General features: G+C 35.4%; 1 protein-coding gene across 1 annotated transcript in view; it reads left to right on the plus strand.

Annotated features, from left to right (window-relative positions):
• The window catches only part of LOC104464905 (protocadherin-10-like), a gene marked incomplete at its 5' end in the record, with an annotated part of 28,893 nt that extends 11,067 nt beyond the window's left edge, over nucleotides 1-17,826 (plus strand). The window contains one exon of the mRNA XM_010077754.1: nucleotides 16,253-17,826. Coding sequence (XP_010076056.1) covers nucleotides 16,253-16,272 — 20 coding nt within the window. The remainder of the gene's footprint in view (nucleotides 1-16,252) is intronic.
• Between the last annotated feature and the right edge of the window lie 5,970 nt (nucleotides 17,827-23,796).

A 23,796-nucleotide genomic window follows, 5' to 3' on the forward strand; every position in this document is an offset into this window, starting at 1 on the left:
GTCTTCCATCATCTTTATGTCTAAGAAACATTCTCTAGTTCTAGGATGTAATCTAGCAGTACTAATTTCATCTCTGTCACTACAGTTTAAAAATTTGAGTTTTGTAGCACTGATCATCTAATCACAACAGAGTTCTGATGCAGTATGTGCATTACAATGATGATTATATCTGGTGACACCACAATGGTTCTGTTCTGTTTTGTTCTAGGCCTTGGAGTTTTGTTTCAAATAGCAATGAAATATTTATTTTATTGATAGTTCAGAGATTTTAAGTTTTGTTCGGCTAACATGAATAGCATTGTTGAACAATGTGTTGACAGATAGACATGAGCCTGTATTTTACACTTTTCTGGTATAAGGGTGTAGAAAATTTGAGGTAAAATATTGTAAGCAAACAATATAAATGAGTGGTATTATGTAATTCACTTGAGAATCCAGATTTAGTTTTGCCTTTTTTTTTTTTTTGAAGCTCAAAGCTGAACCTGCCACAAAAACAAGAGTAATATTTCTCTCTTTTATTTTCCCTTATTTAATATTTTCTTCAGTAAAATTTTAGATTATAATTGTATAGTAAATAACAGGAGCAAAGAAAAGAAAATGAGCACAACAGTTGTAGGAATGAATAAATAATTCATTATTAATAGTACATTCAATGGATAAGGCAAGAAGCATGCGTAAGAGGAAGTTGATTCAGGAAGGAACTTTAGTTGAGCCATTGTGTAATTGCAATTGTAATAAAATTAAATTCAACTTCTGAAAGAAGATCATGTGAAAACCAGTTTGTCAGTAGAATGATTTTTTTAAATAAGTTATTAAAATGTATGAAACAGAACCCTCATATTCACCAAAGATACTGTATAAAAAGTTGCAGCATGTTATGAAACCAGCTGTATGAAAAACACATTAGCAAAGAAGTAGTATATTACAGAATACAAAAACTATTTTAACTAAAAATGTCTCTTAAAAAAAAGAGAGATTCTTAAGTAAAATTATCAGAAAAGAGCATAAATTCTAGCACGTAAACTTTAGAATGTAAATTAGCAGAGATAAGAGGGACTTCTTAGAGCAAATAGCCAAAGGTATTCAAATAAATACAGACAATTTTTAAGATGTCGAATGTAGTGAGCTAGGAGAGAATTGGTGCATCTCTTGAGCTGCACTTAGAGGGGACAAGGATATAGCAGAGATTCTAAACTGTTTCTTTGCATTTGTCTTTACCAGAGGAGGGATGGAGAATGAAAGACAGGCACATTTAGGAAGGTACGCATCCCAGGTAACCATTTCAAATAAATGTGCAAGACTGAGTCATGAAAGAGGATGTTGAAAATTTGACTAAAACAAATAGGAGGAAGTCAGTGGATTACGCATTTCTTTAATTTTCAGTTTCTAACAAAAACTGGTAACCACAGAATGTCAGAAGTTGTGTTTATTGTTAAAAAAGGTACAAGAAAATCTTCTACATTAGAGACCAGTGAGAAACCTTAGCACAGGACATAAAATTGTGGTTTTAGGAACAAGGTCACTGGCATCTGTCCAGGAAAATTGCACAGAAAGTTTGTCAATCTATTAGAACTTTGATAAGAGTGGGTGAGAATTAATCAATATAGTGTATTTGAACTGTCAACAAGAGCCTTTATCATGGCTTCTGTACAGTTGAAGAAGGTGCCCAAGTGAGTAGGTGTTGTCTCAGGGCAAAGCATTATGTGCATTATTCTCTCTGTGCCTAAGAAAAAAAATCATAAAGATAAATGGAACATTTTATCAGAAGCAGAGTTCCCCAAGTGTCTATGCAGAGACCCATGGAGGTTAAAAAATTAATTATCTAGAAAGAGAAATGAGAAAAAGGGGGTGGTATTTGCAGATGACATAAAATGGTTTAGGTCAATCAAGTCTCTAATAGACTATGTATGCCCACATTGTGCCATGAAGCATGGTCCAGAAATCCCAGTCTGCTTCTGCCCTAGCTTGCTTTGGAACTGAAGGCTGCAGAGCAGTGTCAGCATGGTGGAAAAGCTGAAAGAATTTACTTGCTTAAGCTGTGCCTTTAGTGCAATAGCTACAAATGTCAACTGATAGCTCTACGTGGAGCTTTCACGGTGCCATATGAGTGTATCTGCTCAAGTTTTTGTCTGCTTGGTGATTCCTGCACTGTATTTCCAACGTTCTTCAATGAAGAACCTTAGAAAAGATAAACAAGGAAGGCAATTTATATTAGCATGAGAAATTTGAACTTTTCTTGAGAAAAAAAGACCATGAAATAATTCCCTGAAAAGTGTCCCCCAAAGTACAAAGCGAGCAAGAAGGAATTAAATGCTAGGTTGTAAAAAGGAATTGAATTGAAAATACACTAAAAAAGCATTACAAAACCCTTACACAAAACATATTTCTATGTTGCTCTAGCCAGTCTATTAATTCTATAGAAATAGATAGCATACAAAAATATTTCTACTCAAAGTCACACGAAAAGCTTAGAACTAACTAATGTAGACAGGCTGTGATAGGGACACGAAATAACCAGGAGAGTGAATGGAAACAGGAAAGGTAAGCTGGGCTTGTTCATTTGCCATTTTCAATAACAAGAGAGCAGCAAGGCAGCAAAACAATTGAAGGGCAACCAGGGCATTGAACTTACCATTATGGGACATGATTGAAACCAAAGGTTTAATAGTGGGGATTTGGGGGTTTGCTTCTTTGTTGTTTGAGTTTAGGTCATTGCATGGATAAATTAAATCAGCAGCAGCTATGTTACAAATTATAATGTAGAAAAAAAATACAAATCCTCATACATAAAGTGTTTCTTTTTGTCCCATTTTCAAATTTCCACCTTACTGATCTAAGCCATTGGACTTATTCATACATCAATTTCCACACGAACATACATATTGTGTATATTACTCTGAGCAGAATATACCAAAAGTAGATCTCTATGTACTCAGTATATTTTGAAGAATATATTTTTACGTATGCTTTAAGTTTTTAGTATGAATACAAGTTATAAAATTGTGATGGGATCAATAAATTGTAAGGTTTTTGAAAATAGTTTTCTCATAGAGTGACGCCAGGATTCTTCTAACTTGCATATTCTTCTTACTGTGTAATTTACACTTATGTTGTCTTATTCAGCTATGTGATTTGAACACTGCTTTTCTGCAAACAGTTAAGAAATTTTCATAATTACTTGGCTGTTCATAAAATGGGAAAGAGCTTGACTGGAGAAAATAGGATCAGTGAAATAACACTGGTGGGGAAAATAAAATGTAGCTTTTAGAATATTTCTATATTTTTGAAAAATAGATTCTAACCATTTCTGTCTAATTTTTCATTCAGAGCTGGTTATATTAGCCATTATTTTAAGTATTTTTACTGTAGTGATGGAAAACCCTAATCCAAGATTCGAATTCTGTTGTACCAGATTCTGTTAGATATTTAACAGAGACCGTCTTCAGAATGAACACCCGATCAGTCTGATTCTGATCTAACACTTTGGGCCAGGTCCTGAAATGGTAAAAGTGGGAATAGCACCATTACATCCATCCCAGTAATGTTTTGGTCTATAATTGATGATAAGAAATAGTTGTAACTTATTTTACTTTTTTTTTCCTGTAATTGTGGATCATTCTAGATATGCATTTATTTTTAGAATTCTTTAGAGCTTTTGTAATTACATACTGACATGAGTGATAGAATATTTTTTTCTTCCTAGTAAGAAGTTATGATTTTTTTATATATTAAAACAGTCAAGTATTGACATAATACCTTACCTTCTATGTAGAAGTGCTTGTTTTACTCTAAAAAATTACTTTGGCAAAGCTTAGGCTACTTCGGAAGCAAGTTAAAATAAACTACAGAAAGGCACAATTTACTATGTAGAATAACAGTATTTATGTAAGGAGACATTCTGGAAAAATAATTGTGTTCTAAAGTAGCCCTCTAATTAACTCTGCAATATTTCCTACATACAAGCAACCATCTTCATCTTCACTCGTAAAACTATATCATTATTGTGGTGATTATTGCCAACACCATCAACGTATTTCATGTACAAATCAGGATTTTATCATGTTAGGTATGACATATAGAGAGAGAGAATAAAAATACCTGGTCTCTTCCCCAAAGAGCTGACAGCCAAAGCAAGGTGAATTGGAAGGAAAAAACCCCTTTCTTTGGCTGTTTTGATTCGTGTGGCATTGATACTAAACATCAACACTACCTTTGATAGATGCACATACGTCTAGGCTTGTAGAGTCAAATGATTTGCATGAGTCTTTTTTGTACCATCCAAAAAATGTAGAGGTAACTTTGTCCTCATTCTGTGCCTCTGTTCCTTAGCCTGGATAGCCATTGACTTGCTCTGCAGTAGAGGTACAACCAAGGTCTGCACGCAATCAGGGAGATTGGGCTTGGGTCTGAGCACAAGTCCCTGTGTTCATGTGAAACTATAGATGTAGTCTGAGGTTCTCGTTCTGCAAAATACTTGACGCCTGCTCAGCTTGACCTATCCAAGTCAGATTGGTTTACAAATAAAATTAAAAAGCTTTCAAAAGTCTTTGCACAGTTGAATGTTTAGGAATTGGACCATCAATTTATTTCAAATAATCTACTACAGAGCTAGCACAAAGAAAGGTTTAACTTACAATCATTATCCATCTCCCTGAATTTGATTAGAACAAATGACCTAGAGGAGAAAAATGTTCATGTCTTTATACCAGAACAAGAAATGTCTCACAATTCTTTGATTATTTTTCAAAGGAATAAAAAAAGAGCACGTAAATATTTTTTTGGTATTTTGATCTAATTAGGATCATAAAGGCCATTTCTGTGTGGCAGGATATGTAACACAACGTTTTCTGTGGATGTTTAACATAAATATATGAAAAGATGTTTTAAGCAAGGAGTATTTACTGTTTTGGAAAAGTTTCCAAAAAAATTAAGGAAACTACAATTTTGTACATTTAGTATGATGAAAGAAGAATTTTCTTTGGCTTTTTGTTTAGTTACTTCTTACTTCTGGAAATTATTTGTATAGTTCTATCACAGCTGTGATAGACATTATAGCATTACATTTGCATAAGCATAAATAACAGCTATTTTGAATGGGACACTTGATTAATTTTTAAAAATGAGGCCTGTCTACATTTTTCCTTTGAAAATTAGCTTACTTGATTTCTAATACAAATCAGGTAAACTTGCAAGCTGTCTGGTGCCTTCATTAATCATTTTTAACTCAATTTATGATTTTCACACATACTTGAAGTAAAAATGCACAGAAATAAAAGCATACAAATTAGCACCAATAAGCTGCATGTACATCTTACAGTTCTTGGGGTAAAAAGAAAGAAAACCTTCTAATGCTGGATTGGAAAAGAAAAAAGTTCCATGGAAATGCAATTTTTATTGGTATGAATAAACAAATGATATGTGCATAGTAAAAGAGTTATTCCTTTGTGAATAGTACAGTTTTGTGCTCAAAAAGAATGTTAAAATTGTATCTTTCAACTTTAAATGTGATCTGCATAGCTGAATATCCTGCATATCCTCTCACAGACAGTGGAACTCAACTTATATTCAGGAATTTATCTCAGTGACAGGATACAACTCTCATTTCTACATAAATGAGAATGACTTTATACAAGCAAAATTGCTCAGCAAAAATGGAGGCTGAGTTGAAAAGGCAACATCTAATAATGCTAAGAAACCTAACTGAATACTTGTCCTATTCTAAAAAATCTAACAGAGCATTCCCATTTTTGCAAACAACTGTATCTGAAATGCTGAGAGATTTATTCACTTAGACCTCAAGTTTGCCAGTTCAGATCCCTTGTCTCTGTTAGGTAAATAAAGCTTACAAAAAGAACTCTAAACCTGAAATAAACAGGTAATACTAATTAAAATATAATACATGGAGAGCAAGACTATGATATATTTTTACTCATTATTGTAGGTACTCTATGATCTTGAATAAGCCACTTACAATGATTCACTGTTCAATGATTATTGCATAACTTTGGAAAGATATTTTTATCTCACATTCATGACTGGTTTGCATTCTTCATCTGAACACATTCCTCTTGCAGCTATCGCTCAAAGGGAAGAACACTTAAAGAGTATTACTGCCATAATAGAAAGGAAATGGGTAATTCAGAAAGCAAAATTATAAAGGAATAGATAAATATACAAAGATAACTTGGCTGTAGCTCAATAAAACCTATAAATTACATCATTTTTAACAATTTTTATGAAAATAATATAAGAAAATATATAAGTGTTTTAATTTTAAAGCACAAGTGTTAGCTGTTACATTTAAATACTATTTGCTTGAATCTCTTTATGTAACTGTGATCTTGGACAGAATTAACAGTACCCTGTACTATGCAAAATACTGATAAAACATGTACCTGTTGTGAGGTTTACATAGCATCTTTTATCTTAGATGACTCTAGAGCTCCTTGCAACTACAGTGCAGGAAAATAATTGAAAAAAGTTAAAAAGAGCTGGAGTAACTTATTTGAAATAAAATATTTTTTGTTTGTTTTAAAAATGTATCATTTCAACTATTTCTTTTCCTCTAATAGCTGTGAAAGTCTGTATTCGCCATTTCTGACTGGAACACATAGAAGTATTTTGAGAGTGCTTATGTCTGCCGTGAATATACCATCTGTGGAGATTTTTTTAAAATAATGAAATACCATTTTCTGGATTCCTACCAGTGGAATATGAAAGCAACCAGCAGAAAAATTGCTTGAAACTTTAGGAGTCATTTTTGAGATTACTGTGCTTTGCTGGTTTAAAATTCCAAAATGCCTCTTGTCCTAGAAATTTAAATCATATGACAAATTAGCCACTTATGGACATGGGTTTCTTTGGAAAGCAATGAGATATTTGCACTTAAAATTTTCAAAGGCACTTAAGGCTATTTATTTTTGATAGGCATATTCTATTCATTATGAATAAATGCTATTCTTAAATGTACAAACCTCCTTATTGTGTCAGTCAGGAGCTGGAGAATTCAGTGTGTGCCTAAACTTGGGTCTATGTGCAGCAAAGTCTTTTCCTCTCTGCTTGCCTGTACCTTAGGAACTCCTTGGCCTGCACAGCAGAGGAAATTATTCTTGCTTCTGGCTCTTTTGCTGCACACAATAACTCTGATTTTCTGCTGTCATTTCCACTGCTTCAATTTGTGAGGGCTTCCCTTCCTTTTTTTTTTTCTTGACCGAAGGAGGAAAAATAGCCAGTAGGAGAAGGAACTGCATCTATTTATCGTGTTTGGACAAGCACGCTATAGGGATCAGTGTTGCTATTTATCTGGCAAGCCTGTAAACAGCTCTATTTGTACACTAGCACTGAGAATCCAGTTCCATGCTAGCAGTAGAATGACTGCTGCTGGGAAGTAGCTGTCAATATATTTAATTTGTTTCAGAAACATAGGATGGTAAAGTAAGAAGAGTGAAAGATGATGTATTTGGTACCTTCTTGTAAGACAGGAAGTAGAAGACACAGACAATTAGAATATAATTTTTAACTTCAATACCTAATAAATTATTGGAAGAACTAAATATAATGGTAGTAGTCAATGTAGACTTACTGAAAATCCAAACGCTCCTAAGGTAGTTTGATTTCTTTCTTTGATAGGATAATGGTCTTATTGATTGAGGAAAATATTGTGGACATGGTGAAGCAAATCTTCTGAACTTGCTTCTTAAATTCTGCCTGAAAATTACATGCATGTAAGAGTTGCAAGAGTAAATCTACATTTCTTGCACACTCATGAGTTTATTCCATATGTGTAAATGGTGTTATTTTACATGACATTTTCACAGGTATCAGGAGTAATGTGGATTAGAAAGAAAAAAAAATGGATGCAGAGTAGATTCACCCGAGAAGTTATGGGGATGCCAGCCTCCTGTTTTAGCAAGTGACCTGAGCCCTCTGACTTTATTTTTTCACCTTCAGCATCATGGCTGCTTTCAGCACTGGAAAAGGATTTATTATGAAACTGCTTGAATGCAACCTTTCTTTATTCATAGGGAATTTTATAGATGCTGATATTGTGGATTCATCATACATCAGAGTAAAATTCTGTCACTTTGTGACTTTTTTAGTTGCCTCTTCATGCTTTAATTTGACATCCATCTATTCTAAAACTGGAATTTAGATGACAATTGACTGTAGCTGCACACAGCTGTGGGTATTGATAAGAAGTGAGATCTAAAAAAGTTCTTGCTCACAAATGAGATGCAGTAATAACTTTTTTTTCTCTACTTGAGATAAAGTTCTGTGTGCTTTGTACTTGAAATATTCTTTATATCCAGTATGGCTACACTGCTTCTAATTAATTAAACAGGATCCTCCCCAGCACTGGAATGTTATGGTCTGTACTCTTTACACTCTCTGGCAGCCTTTAGCCTGTGGCAACTAGCTTTCTTCTCTACCAAGTCTTGGGCATGGTGTGGGTGTCAGAATATGGGCCAGGGACCATTCCTGAAAGCAGATTGAATATGATCACACTATATGGCCCCCATATATTTTTTGATATGGCTGATAAATTCTAACAAGGTGGGAATAAATCTTTCCATTCTGGTAGTCATGGGCACATTTCATTCATGGATAGAAACTGAGCCAATATGTCATCTTGAATAAGAGAAGTTTTAAAAGGATTGTGAGAAGTTTAGTTACACTTAACATACACTTAAGTATGTTACCTTGGTAAACTGGGAAGGACTCTCTGAAATCTGAGTGTATACTGCTTGTGAAAAACAATGTTAACTACCATGCTTTAGAAATGGAAAATGTTCACAAAAAGAGAGGGGGCATACCTGCCAGATCATAATGCCACCTAATCCCTGCCAGGAGAGAGGGGTGGTAGAAAAAACATGATGGCAAAGATAAATAGGATAAGAATACACAGTGGGATGCCGTTGTAATACTGTAATACATGTTACCTCATGTAAGAACAAGTAAATTGAATTATTTCAGGCCAAATCCGGCATGATTAATTAGACACCTCTGAAGGCCACCAAACAGTGACTTAGTATCTGCTGCTCCCTTGAACCTACGGAGAACTTAGGCACTTAAGAGCAATTCAGGAGGAATGGTTCATATCCCTCCTCCCCAGGGCACTGAAAATTTTAAGTCACACTGTGGCCAGCCTTTAGTGTATTCTGCATTGGTTAATTTTCCAACTGACATGTTAATTTTCAGGCTTGTCAGCTTAAAGAGATGTATATTGTAGATTTCAGAAGAGTGCAATAAAATGGTGAATTAAAAAAAAAAAAACACCACCACATGGAGGAAGAAGAAAGGAAGACTGACAAGAAGAAATGATTGTTGCATACAAAAACATAAGCAATTTTTATAAAAAAGAAAATAATCAAATGCTGATATTACTAAGGATAGAACCAAAATTATTAGCTTACAGTGAATTGGGAAGAATGTGAATTTGCTACTGGAACATGTATGCAATTAGAACAAGTTGTTGATGGAGAATTTGGAAATATTCTTAGGGAATACGCTCTGTGCTAAGTTTGACATACATCAGGAATTACTTAGGAGTTATTTAATTGGTCTTAGTATAGTACATAATTACAAGAACTCTTGCAAAATTAAATATTCCATGATTCTCTGAATATAATGGTGATGTCATGTATTATCTTTAGTGTTTTCAGGTAGATAATACAGTTATGATAATACAGTTATAATACTGAAAGACAGAAGTGCTTTCTTCTGCTTACTATATCTTATGGGAAAACTGTCTTTGGTATTCCTATGGTACATTATAGAATATAGCTTAGCACTTTCTGTGCTGAACTGTAGGAACTAAAAACCATTGTTTCTGTAATAAATAATGGCAACCAGAGATAAATCAAATCTGACATGTACTATGCCACTGGGCTATTGCTGGCAGTGAAAAAAAAAATATTAGCATTTAAACCAATCAAATACACATTGAAGTATCTTATGTTCCACAGAACATTGATGACAAAATCCAGGACTTGACTCAAAAGAAAATCCTTCTTAATCGCATGTTTAATGTCAAGCACATGCTGATTAAGGTCAGTGCTTAAACTTAAGCCTATGCTTGAGGATAGTCCTAAACAGAGAGAAATTTTATCTGTTGCTTACATGAACTGAGACTTGGATACTTACTCTTAAGAACTGAAATGCTTTTTTTTTCAGAGGGATCAGCTAAGTCCAGGTAGAATATACATCTCAGAGCTCTCAGTAGCACCAGAGAAACATCATTTCAGTGGCTGTCATGATGTGTCAACATTTGTATCAGGTAGCCCGCTTGCCATATGAAAATATTTACCAAGACATGTTCCAAACATCAAAAATACGTTTTAAGTATGTATTTTCCAATCTTGAAATGAAGCTAATAGAAATGGCAATATGTCAGTCAGAAATTAGGTCAATAAACATTTTTTTTTAAAGTGTGATAATCGGTTTAAGTTGCTGATATAGAATTCAGCACCATGTTCACATTTGAAAAGTGACACTTTTGTATTTAAATGGAAGGGACAAAGCTCTGTCCCCGTTTTCATGGAGTAGGTAACACTGTCGTGGTCACTCGATTATGGTCAGTGCAGTGTCCACCACTGTCAAATTTTGTCTTGGCTGGGAATCAGTGTTTCTCAAACTGATTTAAATTAACATAGACATGTAAATTTATGCACTTAATGCAAGACAAGAAGCAAGGACAATATATGTGACTACACTCTTTATTTTATACAAAAGATAGCTTTTTGGCATAATCATCTTTGTTCCTGAAGTAAAAAAGTATTCTGAAAGGAAGGAAAGATTTTAATGGTCTGTGGGGCTTGTTTATTTAGCTAAAAGCAAGTCTGGTTCCAGAAAAGACTCAGTGCAACAATTACAAACTTTAGCATTTTGGCCTACTTAATTTATTCACAGCCTGAAGACCTAATGCTCACAATTTTTTGTACTTTTACATTAAATCTGGGTAATTGTACCCATCAGTCCAAATGCTGTAGGTTTATTTTAAAAAACAGTATTTATATTTTGCATTTTGCAGATCCCAGAAACAACATTTCAGTCACACTGAATTCCATGTCTTTATTAGGGACAAATTCTGCCTTGGTGCAACTTACATGTTTACGTGAGGGCTTCTGCCTTCCCTGTCTTGTCAGATGCCAGAAATGGCCAGACAGAATGTGGTCTCAATCTTACCTAACTCCCTGGGTGGCCTCAGGAGTCTTCAGACATACATAAGCACATAAACAATGGCACCAGAGCCAACTGACTCACTGATTTTGGGGGAGAGTTGGCTGCCTTTTTTTTTTTTTTTTTTTTTTAAATACAAATGTAAGTATGTACCATTTTCCTTTTTTCATCTGTTTGACAGAATACAGAGTTAACAAAATGACATTAATTGTGCAAAATGTAACATGGGCATCTGGAATGCAAGCTATTTTCCAAGTGTGGTCTCCAGAGTACATAGGTTTGAAGCACAAAATCTCTTAACTAATGCCTTCAAAGAAAAGTAAAAAAGGTTCCCCTTAAACTAATTCACGAGGAAAAGATATACGACAAAAATGTTATTTTCATATTTGTGTACCAAAGTTTATTGGACTGGCTTAGGCAATCTCTTTTTATAATGCCATTAATGGAGTTTTCATAAAATATTATTAGCAATGCTTTAAAAAAAACTATTTTAAGTAATCCTTCATTAAAAAAAAGACTTTATGGGTTGTAAAAGATACTGAATTGACACCTGCAATGACTGGAATACTTTTTTATCCACAGAACATGGGTGGCAGCAGAGTAATCCCAGTCCTCCATCCTCCAGCCCCAGCCCCAACCATGTGTCTCACCCTTTACCTGGATACACCACTACAAAGAGTGAGGGAGCTATAGTAGTTTACTCTGCATTCCCATTCCCTTGTTGACCCCTTTCAAAGAATATAGTTGCTGGTAACTGAACTAGAGATCCGGGTTAACTGAAACAGCCAGGTTATTTCATGTAGAATGCCTTCTACCACTACTTAAATCCTGCTCTCTCTTCAATGGGGCTGAGTTAAGACAAGAGTGCTGGATTTGCAGTCTGTTGGTTGTCACTAGAATTATCCATTCCTGGCTCTGTCAAAGCTGATGGGACTTAGTGAAGGGCAATATTTCATCTGCTACAGTTAACATATAGGCTGTAAAGCAAACCATCAAAATATGGAGAGTTAAAATTAATAGCGCAAATTTAAAACCAACATTGCCATAATGTCTATGAGGGAATTAACTCCTTTTAAAATTGTTGTTCACGACAAGTGAAAGGCATTCACTGTAAAGCCTGAATAGCTGGGCTATTTCTGAGTGGAATGCAGGAGGTTATAGCCTCCCATCATCTCTGTATCAGTTGCAGTGTTGCATGGGGACCACCTGATCTGCATACAGGTGGCATTGTGAGGCACATATTGTTTTACAGGGGACCCAAAAGAAAAAAGGTAGTGCATTGAGTGCTTGCATAGAAGCCCATATCTGAAAACCCACATGAAGTCAAATAATACTTGAATATTGTGCTAATTTACAGATTTTGGATCTGAAATAGCAAGATGACGGTATGATAGTTTACGTACTGGCTTTTCACCTCTTCTCCTATTACATAGCTTTCTTTGATTTAAAAGAGAGTTTTTAAGTTCAAGGGTCTTCTTCTAAGTGGAGAACAGCAATATTTCTGTAACAGCAGCAGCATGCCTGGCATTTGATACTATTTGGAGATTTTATTATCTAGGGGTTCATTTAGATCATTAGACCGCTGGCACTTGGGGGAACTCTGCAGTCATTCTGATATAGCTGTTGTAATGCTGTGGGAGTTCATGGAGCTCTTAAATATAGTGTAGAGAGAAAGTGATAATGGTTATAAAAGGTAGAGGATGTGTCTTCTGCTGCTGCTTTGGTTGCCAGCTGTGGAGGGAAGCAGTGGGCCTTCTCTCTGTCCTAGTTAGATTAGCTAGCAGCACTAAGCAGGAGAAAATTTTTATTCAGAGAGTTTGAAGGTCGTCCAAGTACAAGCAATCCCTTCTAGGGTTTGCCAAAAGAGGAAATGTATATGACTCTATTCATGGCAGCAAAGTAGTAGTCTGACATCAAGTTTGGATGCAATAGGATGATTCACAACAGGGTGAAAGGAAGATTTATCAAAGAGACTAGAGCTTTACAGTATTTTCTGTTCATTTCTGATTCATAAGCTAGGAATAATCGTTGCATACTTTATTTTCTCTCTTTCTTAGGTTAGTGTTTTTCATTTATTTTTCTGTTCATCTACCACTGATATCTTTACATGTCTTCTCGTGTCAGTTTACACAGAACTGAGGATGGGAGGCTTACTAATGTGTACTGAGGAACAAATGAATCTCAATATATTTTTTTCCTGGTTTTTATTTACAGTTTTTATTGCAATTCTGTATAAATTTTATGCATTAAGCACTCTTACTGTAACGCTCAAAATCTTTGTTAAGGTCTCTGGGGAAGGATCAATCATCAGTACAGCACAAATTGTGTACCCTAAGAATTTTATTTGGAATACTTGTGATTATTTAATCATCTTGTTCACCTCAAACACTATTGGAACATATGTACAAATAGTATAATTATATTAACAGAATTATGAAACTGCTCATTGTTAAAACCTTCTTTCTAGTTTCACACAGACTTCAAGCTTCCCTATGCACTAGTTTGAGAGTTTGGAACAGGAGATAAAGTAGGGATGAAAGAGAGAGCTGTGATCTCAGAAGAGATATTAGGCACCAGAAATTACGATGTTCTTGTGCCAGCTCTTACACTGACTCTGATACTTCCATTTCTATAGCACTTGCCATCTCTGGATCTCAAAGTGGATTATAAAGAATAGTGATTTAAACCTTCCTGCACCTCTAGGAGATAGGTAAGCAATATTATTCCCATTTTACAGATGGAGAAATTGTGATACAGAGAGGCTTAGTGTTTCTTATTAAAGTTTATGAACACCCATGCATGCACACACACACACAGCCAGAAACACGTCAGAACTTTCATTGCCCTCTCTTTTAAGCTAAGTCCATCCTCCTTTCCATTTAACCTCTCTGATTTATATTCCCCATCTGTAAAAAGACGGAAACTGGTATAGACATGGAGAGATTTCCTTGCACATAAATCTTTGTGCAAATGCAGAAAAACAAAAACACGAAGGACAAAAGTTGCCTTTGAAATCCAGTGTATGTTGTATGTTGGCAGAAGATATTTTAGGATTTGAGACAAGGATTTTAGTAGGCGGAGAGAGTTGCACATGTTTTGTACCCTGCTGTGTAATATTTAGTTATTGCTATAAAATGGCCTGATTGTTTTATAATATAAGCATAATAACTGAAGTTTAAAGATTGAATTAATTTACATGGCAAAAGACTAGACACAGCCAGTAACTCAATCTCTGTATTATCTGAGAGAAAATCCTAAACAGATTTTGCTGTGAACCTCAAGTGCCGCATCAACACCACCAACGCACTGTCAGACAGGAATAGAAGGAAGGTGGTGCTGCATGAAAACAGCAGTTGCCCTGGCTGCATATCTGTACAGTTTTATCCCATGAAAGTCCTCCTGTGTCTGTGCTGCAGCATGAATTCCTCAATGGCAGGCAGCAATCTAGACTACTATGCTTGCATATTTACAAGAGAACTGCAATTGTTAGTGAACCTTTGGAAAAAAGATTTAAAGATCAAATATAGGTCTTATTGTTGTGATTATTATTATTGGAATTATTGTTTCTTGTAATATTTAAAAAGATAATTTAAAAGATGTCTATAGACTTGATTGGTCTGATCGTATACTGCATCAAAACATCACAAAGATTCTGATCTCATTAATCTTAGCTACGATGTTAAAAAAATCTATTGCAGAAGCTCTTAAACATCCTTTCTTATTCTGCTACTAATTTGCTACAGAATTGAAACATCCAAACCATAATATATTAGATCTTTTAATTGTAATATTAACACACCTGGCAATTGTCTGTATGTTGAACAGATAGCTTATAAATAAATGTCACATTTTTCTGTGTGCATTCTATGGCATAGGCAGGCTAAATCAGATGAACGTACAACACCAATGTTAACATTTTCCTGTAAGTAATCCAGCTTCCTTGTGATACAGTGGATACATTTCATATGTTTACAAGTGAATATATATAGTGAATAGGTATGGCTAATGTATATATTTATGTTAAATGGAACGGAGACTGGATGTGTTTGTCTGTCAGCATGCAAGCATCAACATATATATATGGCTGGCTGGCTTGATTCAAAAATGCATTCTAAAGTTAAGATTCCTTTCTGGTTTAATTGTAACACTTCATGCACAGAAATATACTGAATTTCAGGTAGGGATTTAGCTGATTTGGAGCTAAGGTAAAACCTGATTTTATCATTACAAGCTTTACTAAACTATGATGATGATGGTGATGATGATAATACTACTTCAGCAAGTGAGTTAGTTCCTTGTCTCCACTTCATGTGTGACTGAGATCAGAATTTAACCCAGGGTCTTTCTGAATTCTAGTACAAATCATTTGTTACCTTTGCTCCCAATTATGGTTAAAATAGGCAGTGTCTTGAGGCAATACAGCTACCACAGCTAGTGGATTAGGATATGGGTTTGCTAATGCATTGACCTTCTTAATCTGTGTAACACGAGTTAATTTCCAGCCTGACAGTAAATGCTGGAATTTGAATTGTAGCACTCATGCACCGTTTTTTCATCTCTGTCAAACCAGAGCAAAGGGTCATTTGGTGATGAGGATAATGGTTCACTTTGAAAGAGGAGGAAAACTGGCTTCTGAATCTTTAGGGTATTCTAGATATTGCTTTAAATAACAGGATGATCTACAAAAAAATAGGCTTGGAAATTCCAGTAATATTGAACCTGCAAGTCTGACTATTTGCCTTGTTCTTAAACTGATTCTGTACAGGCACATTGGAATACTTGCCATGACATATTAGACAGAATAATAAAACAGCGTGTGAGGTTTGGTTTTCAGACTACTGAGCCTCAAAAAGACTTTTCTCTGAAAAATGAATCAACTTTAAATTGTTTGCTACAAATGGGAATTTTAAGCAACAGTTTGTGACAAGTTTTGATTGTTTCTCTACACTCTAAAAAATGTTAAACCTAAGAATTGTTGGAGACTGGGTTTTGTGTTTTGGGGTTTTTTTTTTTAGTTTTGTGTGGTTTTTTTTTCTCTCTTTCTCTCAGAAGTGTCTTTCTTTCTTTCCTGCAGCACGGAAAAGGATATGCTAGTCACTTCTACAGGACTTACCTGAAGCAGCATGATTTGCACAAAAGTCGACCAACAAAAAGCATCAACTTTCAACTTCATTATCTTGGCCATCCAGTTCTGTGTAACTGAAGGATTTGTGTGCTGTTGGAGACATCGTGGCCAACAATAGGACCTAATTGCTCTCAGCAGGCCTGAGAAATGAGTTGAAATGTGTAGAACTGTAGAAACTTCAGAGGCAACTGATCTTGCCTCTCTGATCAGTGTGTGCCTGTTTACAGCACTATATATCTTTCTCTCTCCAAAATGTCACTGAGCCCTTTAGATGTTTATATTCACCACAAGAAGCCAATCGTACAGATAAAAGAAATGTGCATTATAAATGCAATATCACTGTTTTAAACTTGACTGTTTTATATTATTTTTGTGTGATCAAGTGTTCCCCAAACTATTCCAACTTTACAAGAGAGATTGTGATCATGTTCTTTTCACCTGTGGGTCATAAAAATGTTGTTAATCTGAAGACCCACTAAATTATCAAAGACATTCTGTAGTTTATACACCGTGTTGCAAAGTGTTTACTGTACTATTTCAAAGCTTCTAAATAAATATAAAATATATATATATTATATTATATATAATTTTCCGAAAAACGTGGTACAACTTAGTTGATTTTTAAATGGATTCATGCAGCCTACACCATACACTAAAGTGAGAAGGTAATTCAGGGTTCCTAAGCTATCCTTGCTAAAAACAAAAATAAAATAAACCTTTAATAGTACTTCCCCAATATTCGTATTTTGGTCAATCCTGTTTTTCTTGTTTAAAAAAAAAAAAAAAAGCTGTGAGCAACAACATTTTGTCTAAAAGTTGTAATGAATTTTCAATGCCAAAGATGCAGCTGTCAATATTACCAGAATGAGCGCTATGTACTATCAGAGGTATAAATCACTCTCCATTATTTTGATTATATTTCTATGGTTTTTAATTTGGAATCACAAAATCTTTTATAAGGCTCTATAAACTCACCTGTATATGTTGTGAAAAAGAACACTGGGTGTCTGTACATTTTGCAATGTAAGATATAATGTAAGTGAAGTTAAGTATTTTAAGAAAATCATCCCAAACTCATAAGTATGCATACATAAACACACACACATCTCTCCTTGACATAGTATTGTGAAACTATAAAATATATTGCCTAAAAACATTTCTCTTGTGGCTAGGAATAGTTGTTGATAGAATTCAAATTACAAAGGCAAAGTATATGCCAAACTATTGCCGCTTTTATCACAAAGATTTGAAATCAGGAACATGGCACATTCTCAGCTGACCCTTCTCCCACTGGAGTTAAAAAGGAGTTGGCTACCCTCTTTGTTAGGAAAAGGATTAAGCCCTTGCATATAATCTCTCTGTTCTGTAATAATTCTGTGGTCTAAAATGGTATCTTAGAGCATTTCTTTTCTATGAAATATTGAAAAGGTAAACTTTCAAAGGCAAAGTTTAAAATTACTTTCATGTCCATGGAGTTTAAGTACCATTTGCTAAATGTAAAAATCTAGTAAAATTTTTTTCTTTTTTTTTCTTTTTGTATTGTGTTTTTTCCCTCCACTGTATCTTAATGTGTCAAATATTGACAACAAATGAGAACACTGTGTTATCAACCAATGTCTAGCCAAATTTGAACAAATTCCCAGTGATGATTCAATATTAAGTAAGGCAAGAGAAAACCTCTCATCGATTACAGTTACATGGGAATTCTGATATCCTCACCAATGCTGCCCCAGGAGAACTGCGTGAGAAGCTGAGTTTAGCCACACCTACATCATAAGAGAGTTCGGTTTTCTTCATTTAGTTATTATTTTTTTTGTGTAGAATTACAGCTTCTATTAGAAGTATACAAACAAATCATCAGTATGGAAACCATCCTGCTATGAATCCAAGCAAGCCTCCTGATCAATTTGCAAGAGCTCTTTGTACAAACAACTGCTGGACAGAGCCCTGAAGGTGTTCATTTCATTACTCCGAACAAAAAAATGTGCTTGTTAAACGCTTCTAATGTACACTTCTAGCACATTTGTATAATTACAAAATATTTTGTGGGATCCTTTTTAAGATGTATATGTTATACAAAACACAGTCAAAAAACAAAGCACCAACAACAGCTATTGAGTTGAGTCAACACAACAAACAGTGAAATGATTCTCTAGCTGTAGGTAACACGACTTCTACTCACCTACATGCTTTGTTAATTTTATGAAGGAAAGCACTGAAATTTGTGGCACACATTTTGTTTAAAGGAGTTTGTTAAGTTCTCGTTTCTGCTTTTAAAACAAGAAAGTCCTTGCCCTTCTTAGAACTGTTTTTATTTATTTCCAAATATCTCGTTAATATTAGACATGTACTGTAAATTAAGGTTGTTTTCAGTCTTTGGGAGGAAAAGGAAATGTTTTTTCTTTCTATTTCATGGACAGTTGAAGTGTTTTGTTTTTTTTTTTTTCTGAAAAACTTAACCATATCATACCCTGTCATTCATTTTTGTAACTGAACTCTTCCCATGAACTGTGTATGTGGCATACACACACATTTCTTTTGTTTTTTGTGGTTTTCTTTAAATGTTAAATAATGTATACATTGATCTATGTATGCACAGAAATCCTTCTGAGTTCATGGTGAGAGTCTCAGAGGGAATCATAGTAGGATGCAGAGCTGTTGGGGGAAAGGAAGTTTTTAAGTGCTGGGTTTTTTAAGCCTGGGCTCCCAAGATATTTAAAGACTTAGCTTTTGCCAATTTCCCTCGCTCACTGTGAATTTCAGTATGATAACATCTGACCACACAAGCTTTAGGACACATTAAATACCCATACATGGCTGCTGTGTCCCAAGAGAAGTGCTGAGAAGCATATTTGGCAGTACAGAGGTTCCATTTCTCCCATTTCTTTGTTTTAGTGGGGAAGATACCTGTTGCATCCAGCCAGCTCCCATTGAAATTGTCTTGTTCAGCATCTGCCATATATTTCATCATGCTACTAGGTGCCTATCTGCTGTGATAGGTATGTAAATGCCTTTAAACGTTAGCTTTTGTATCTGCCTCTTCCTTTAAGCATGTGTGATGAAAAGTCTAAGGACTCTGATTTGTATATTGAACACAAAAGTAAACTGAAGTAGTCAGAAAATGTTTAGACTGGATATTAAGGGGAAATATTTATACCCATAAGCTGGGATAAGGAAGGTTCTGAAATCTCCTTCACCGAAGGTTTTCAAAAATAGTTCAAAAGACTACCTGTCAGGGATGATATAAGTGTACTTAAACTTGCCTCAGAGAAAAAGCATGGGCTGGCCCCTCAGTCCTCTTGTTCTATAATGTTCCTACTAGGGCGTACTAAGCTCTGGAGGATGTGATCGGTACACAGCTGTAGGGATGAGAATGTTCTCGCCTTCTATTAGGCAGCTGAAGCAATATTTAATGTATAAATTTACAATTTATGAGCATAATAGAAGAAGCTGTCTGTGTGAAGAACTGTCTTTGGAGTAAATTAGAGTTGCAGCACAGAAGACAGGATCTTATAAAGGATAACAAAATGGAATCAGATCTATAATTTTTTTTTTTTTTTTAATTCCTGGTTTAGATATGTAGCCATGGATTTCTAAGCAACTTGCCTATTCAATTTTTTTTTCGAAACCAGACTTGTTTCTTCTAGGCAGATTCTTCCAAAACTTAGGAATACTATAATATTTCACTACTTGAAATAAAATTCCAGTTATTTTATGCAAGTTTTTACTAAACTGCCTATGAAGAGAAAGAAAAAAAGAAAAGAGGTATTTCTGTTAATATATCCTCAGCTGATTTGAACAAGGTTTAGTAATTTTTCATCAGTATTGTTGCAAAGTTAAGTGGAATAACGATGCACAGATAAATACAGTTTGTAAAGATGATGCTTCCTGCGCTGTAGTCACTGTATACATGTGGGGAGGTGTGTGTGTGTGTGTGTGTATATAATTATAGTTCAAAATCTGGTAAGTTGCCACTGGATTTTTTCAGACAGGAGTACGCTCCTGTCAGTAAATGCAAACAGAAGGGTAGAAACACATTTGTGATACTACAATGTTAGACTTGTTCCTTAGTGTAGAATGGAGTTGTGCATAAGATCTGGATTCTGCCCCTTCTTCATGTATTATACCCACAACCAAACACACATTTCGGTATTTGACTTTCAGATTCTATCTGCTCATAGCAGGCTTTTTTTTTTTCTTCTTTTTTTAAGTACTATCATTCCTCAGGGCACAGGGTGGATAAATAGATAGTCTTCCTAGGTTGATAAATTGTCATTGCAGTTTTGCAAGGCTGTTAAATATTTATATGTCTTATATGGAGAAAGCTGATCATATCCTGCCATTGTTCTGTGTTCAAGTCTTGAGTTTTATGGCACTTGGACTTCCGAATTAAAATCTATACAAAGATGTAGGGGCCAAAATAAGAATCTTTGATACACAGTTATTGCAATTTGATTGCAAAACATTGACATCAGATGTCTTTAAGAACAGAAAGTTTTTTATTCTATTTGAAGTAATGTAAAAGACAGCCAGTAAGACTTTATTATAGTATTATGCTGTGAGAAATTCTGAAACTGTGAGTTAAATCCATTGCACTGATCCCTACAATCAGAGCTCAAGTTCTTCTTAAAGAGCTCCTTCATTTTATTTTGTCTCTAATCTGGTAATCTGTCTTGGTATGAAATGGATACATATATATAAACAAATGCACACATCCATTAAAACCCATTGTTGAGCATCTGTGGTTTTGTAGATATCCTCATATGTAAGAAATGAGCAAGAACTAACTTGGAAAGCTTTCTTGAATTGAAATTGGGTTTGAATTTGAATTTGTTAATAAAGTTCATGATATTGACAGACATCAAGAAAAACTAAATCTATGTGGCTGTAGTTCTGCAGAAAGCAAACGCTTCATTTAGGAAGCATCCTGTTGAAAATGTATAAATGTGAGTGCTGGAAATCCTGCTGAGTCAAGATGAAGCATACTGTGCTAAAACTTTTTTGTTCACTGTGTCAGCACGGATTAAAGTGTCCTCTGGATGTTAACCACTTTAGTCAATCAGAAAATATCAAAAATGGCAAACAGGATTCAGTTTCCTATTCTTGCTGACGAGATCCGAAGACAAATAGGTGAATATATACTGAAGTATTTATGTATATTATACAATATGGAAAATTCAGTTAAGTTAAACAATTAAAGAAACTGTGCTTCCAAACATATGCACTTCAAAGACTAAGGTTCATCTGATGCTCAACTTGAAGGCATATTTTGGATGACTCATCTTTGAGTTGCACTAACAGCGAAGAGTAATGTATTGTATAACAAAGCCTTACGACAACGTGATAAAAGGAATGTAACCAAACCAACACGAAGTTTTAGAAGTCTTGGATTCAAGTTGCAAAACTGCACTGTATTTTATATGCATCAGAGCCTAATTCCATTAAAGGCAATGGCCCAAGCTACAGTGATTTGAAGGAGGGCAAAAAAGAAGTTTTCATTTCTTTCTTTATGCACATGCATTTTTCAGCAAGAGCAGCCTACAAAAAAATTCTTTGACACCAAAAAAGGGGAAACTTCACTAGCTCTGCTTTTCACAAGCTGTCCAAGTTTGGAAACTTGGACATAGCTATGTGTCAGTTTAAAACAGATGTTTTTCTAATAATTTTATCTTGAAGTAAAATAGCAACTTAAATTATATCACTGTTCAGATTTTCTAGTCCTGAAAAGATATATTCATGTTTTTACTATGCAAAAGGGCAGAGAATTAAAAATTCATTGGAGCAGAGTACTCTTACAGTGCCGTAGCTGGTGACTGAAAATGTGAGCAAAGCAAGCAAAGAAAACACCAGCCTCGACAATGAATGGTTCACAAAGGTTTGCTTTGGAAGGTGACAATCAGATCCTAAACACATGATTTCCTTTCAGACATAGACTGAAAGGTGTTTCCTGTCATCTTCTCTGGTCTAACTTCTACTTGGAGTGTAAAAGCAGTCCTCTGAACGACTGTTTCACCTTGGTGTGCGTCAGGGTATTCCCATTTGATGAGAACAAAACAGAAAAAAAAGCCTACATGAAGTCTGATGTCGGAATTACCTAGTAATTCCATCCCCTTCTTTTCTCGACGTGTACCAGCATAATGTAGGGCAGAAACCTTATGGGGTGCTGGCAGAAGAGCAGTGGTGTGGCACTGTTCCACTGTGAAAAGGGAGAGAAAGAGAAGGTTCTGTTTTTCCTAGTCTCGCAGATGACATTAATTGGTACTTAAATAGTGCTTTGTACTGGAAGACAAATATCACGAAAGAGAAAGATTTCACCACGAGAGCGATATATTTGTTGTGGTTTATGCTGTCTGCAAAAAAATGATGAGTGCAAGCAAACCTCCTCCTGCTCAAACCCCTGAAGGTGAGGCTAAATGATGCCCTTGGAGCACAGGGCCATTCAGTTTTTCTAAGAGGCTTGGTTTGATTTATATTCTGACTGTCAGCAAAGAAAGAGAAGAGAGACAGTGCTGGAAGTAAAACCTAGTTAATTAATGTAATCTAGGGAGAAAACACGATATACCTTGTAATGATATCATTAAACCTCACTGAGCTTCTGGAAAAGATCTGTTAAAAATTAAACCAACAAACAAACAAACCTCCCAACATAAAAAATAAATCTGCTCCTTGACACTCCCAAGTACACATTTAAATTAGACCAGTCACAGCTGAGTCGAAAAATATTGGCACGTGAGCTGTCATGTTCGTTCTTACACCTATTTCCAGGGGACAGTGAGGGACAGCCCCAGCATCCAGCACCTCCCGGGGAACAGGGGTGGGCTGAGGCTGAGATGGGCTGTGAGCCCACGAGTGGGGGTCAGGATCAGGCCCCGTGCAGGGAACTGGGGCAGCTGGGCTGAGGGTGGGCCCTGGCCACGGCCACCCCACAGCATGGTATGGAGCCTGTCCCCACAGCCCCCCCAGGAGGATGGGGCCACCCCTGGCTGTGCTGGTGCTGAGCCAGCCCCGAGCCCCCAGAATCAAACCCCCAGGAGGGTTTCTCACCCTATTGTGACAACAGTTTACAAACTTCCTTCCCAGATACACTGTTATATTCTGCTTCAAATATTACTTTTTAATGGGTGTTACTTCATTGTGCTTTTCACCATTTGTATCAACTGGTTTTGGGGGGTCCCTGGCATGATGAATAGTTGAGTAATAGACCTACCAGTCTAACTTTTATATCATACCTATATAATTACAGGTGGAATTCATTAGCCCTTATCATATAGAAACTTATAGTAAGGTTTCTGGGTTTAGTTCTGCTACTCTAATTCCTGTTATTACTTCCTGCGTGACAACACAGGAATTAATTTCATTTTGTTCTTAATGAAATAAAATTTCATTTTATTTAGTAAATCTGATCCAAGAAGCACTACTTATCCAGAAAAAAAATTCCAGGCAAAAGCAGGTAGTTTGCCTTTATTCTTCTTTATAGAAATAATTTTCAGACC

The sequence above is a fragment of the Pterocles gutturalis genome, unplaced genomic scaffold (assembly GCF_000699245.1).
Source record: "Pterocles gutturalis isolate BGI_N339 unplaced genomic scaffold, ASM69924v1 scaffold10303, whole genome shotgun sequence".
Taxonomy (NCBI): Eukaryota; Metazoa; Chordata; class Aves; order Pterocliformes; family Pteroclidae; genus Pterocles; species Pterocles gutturalis.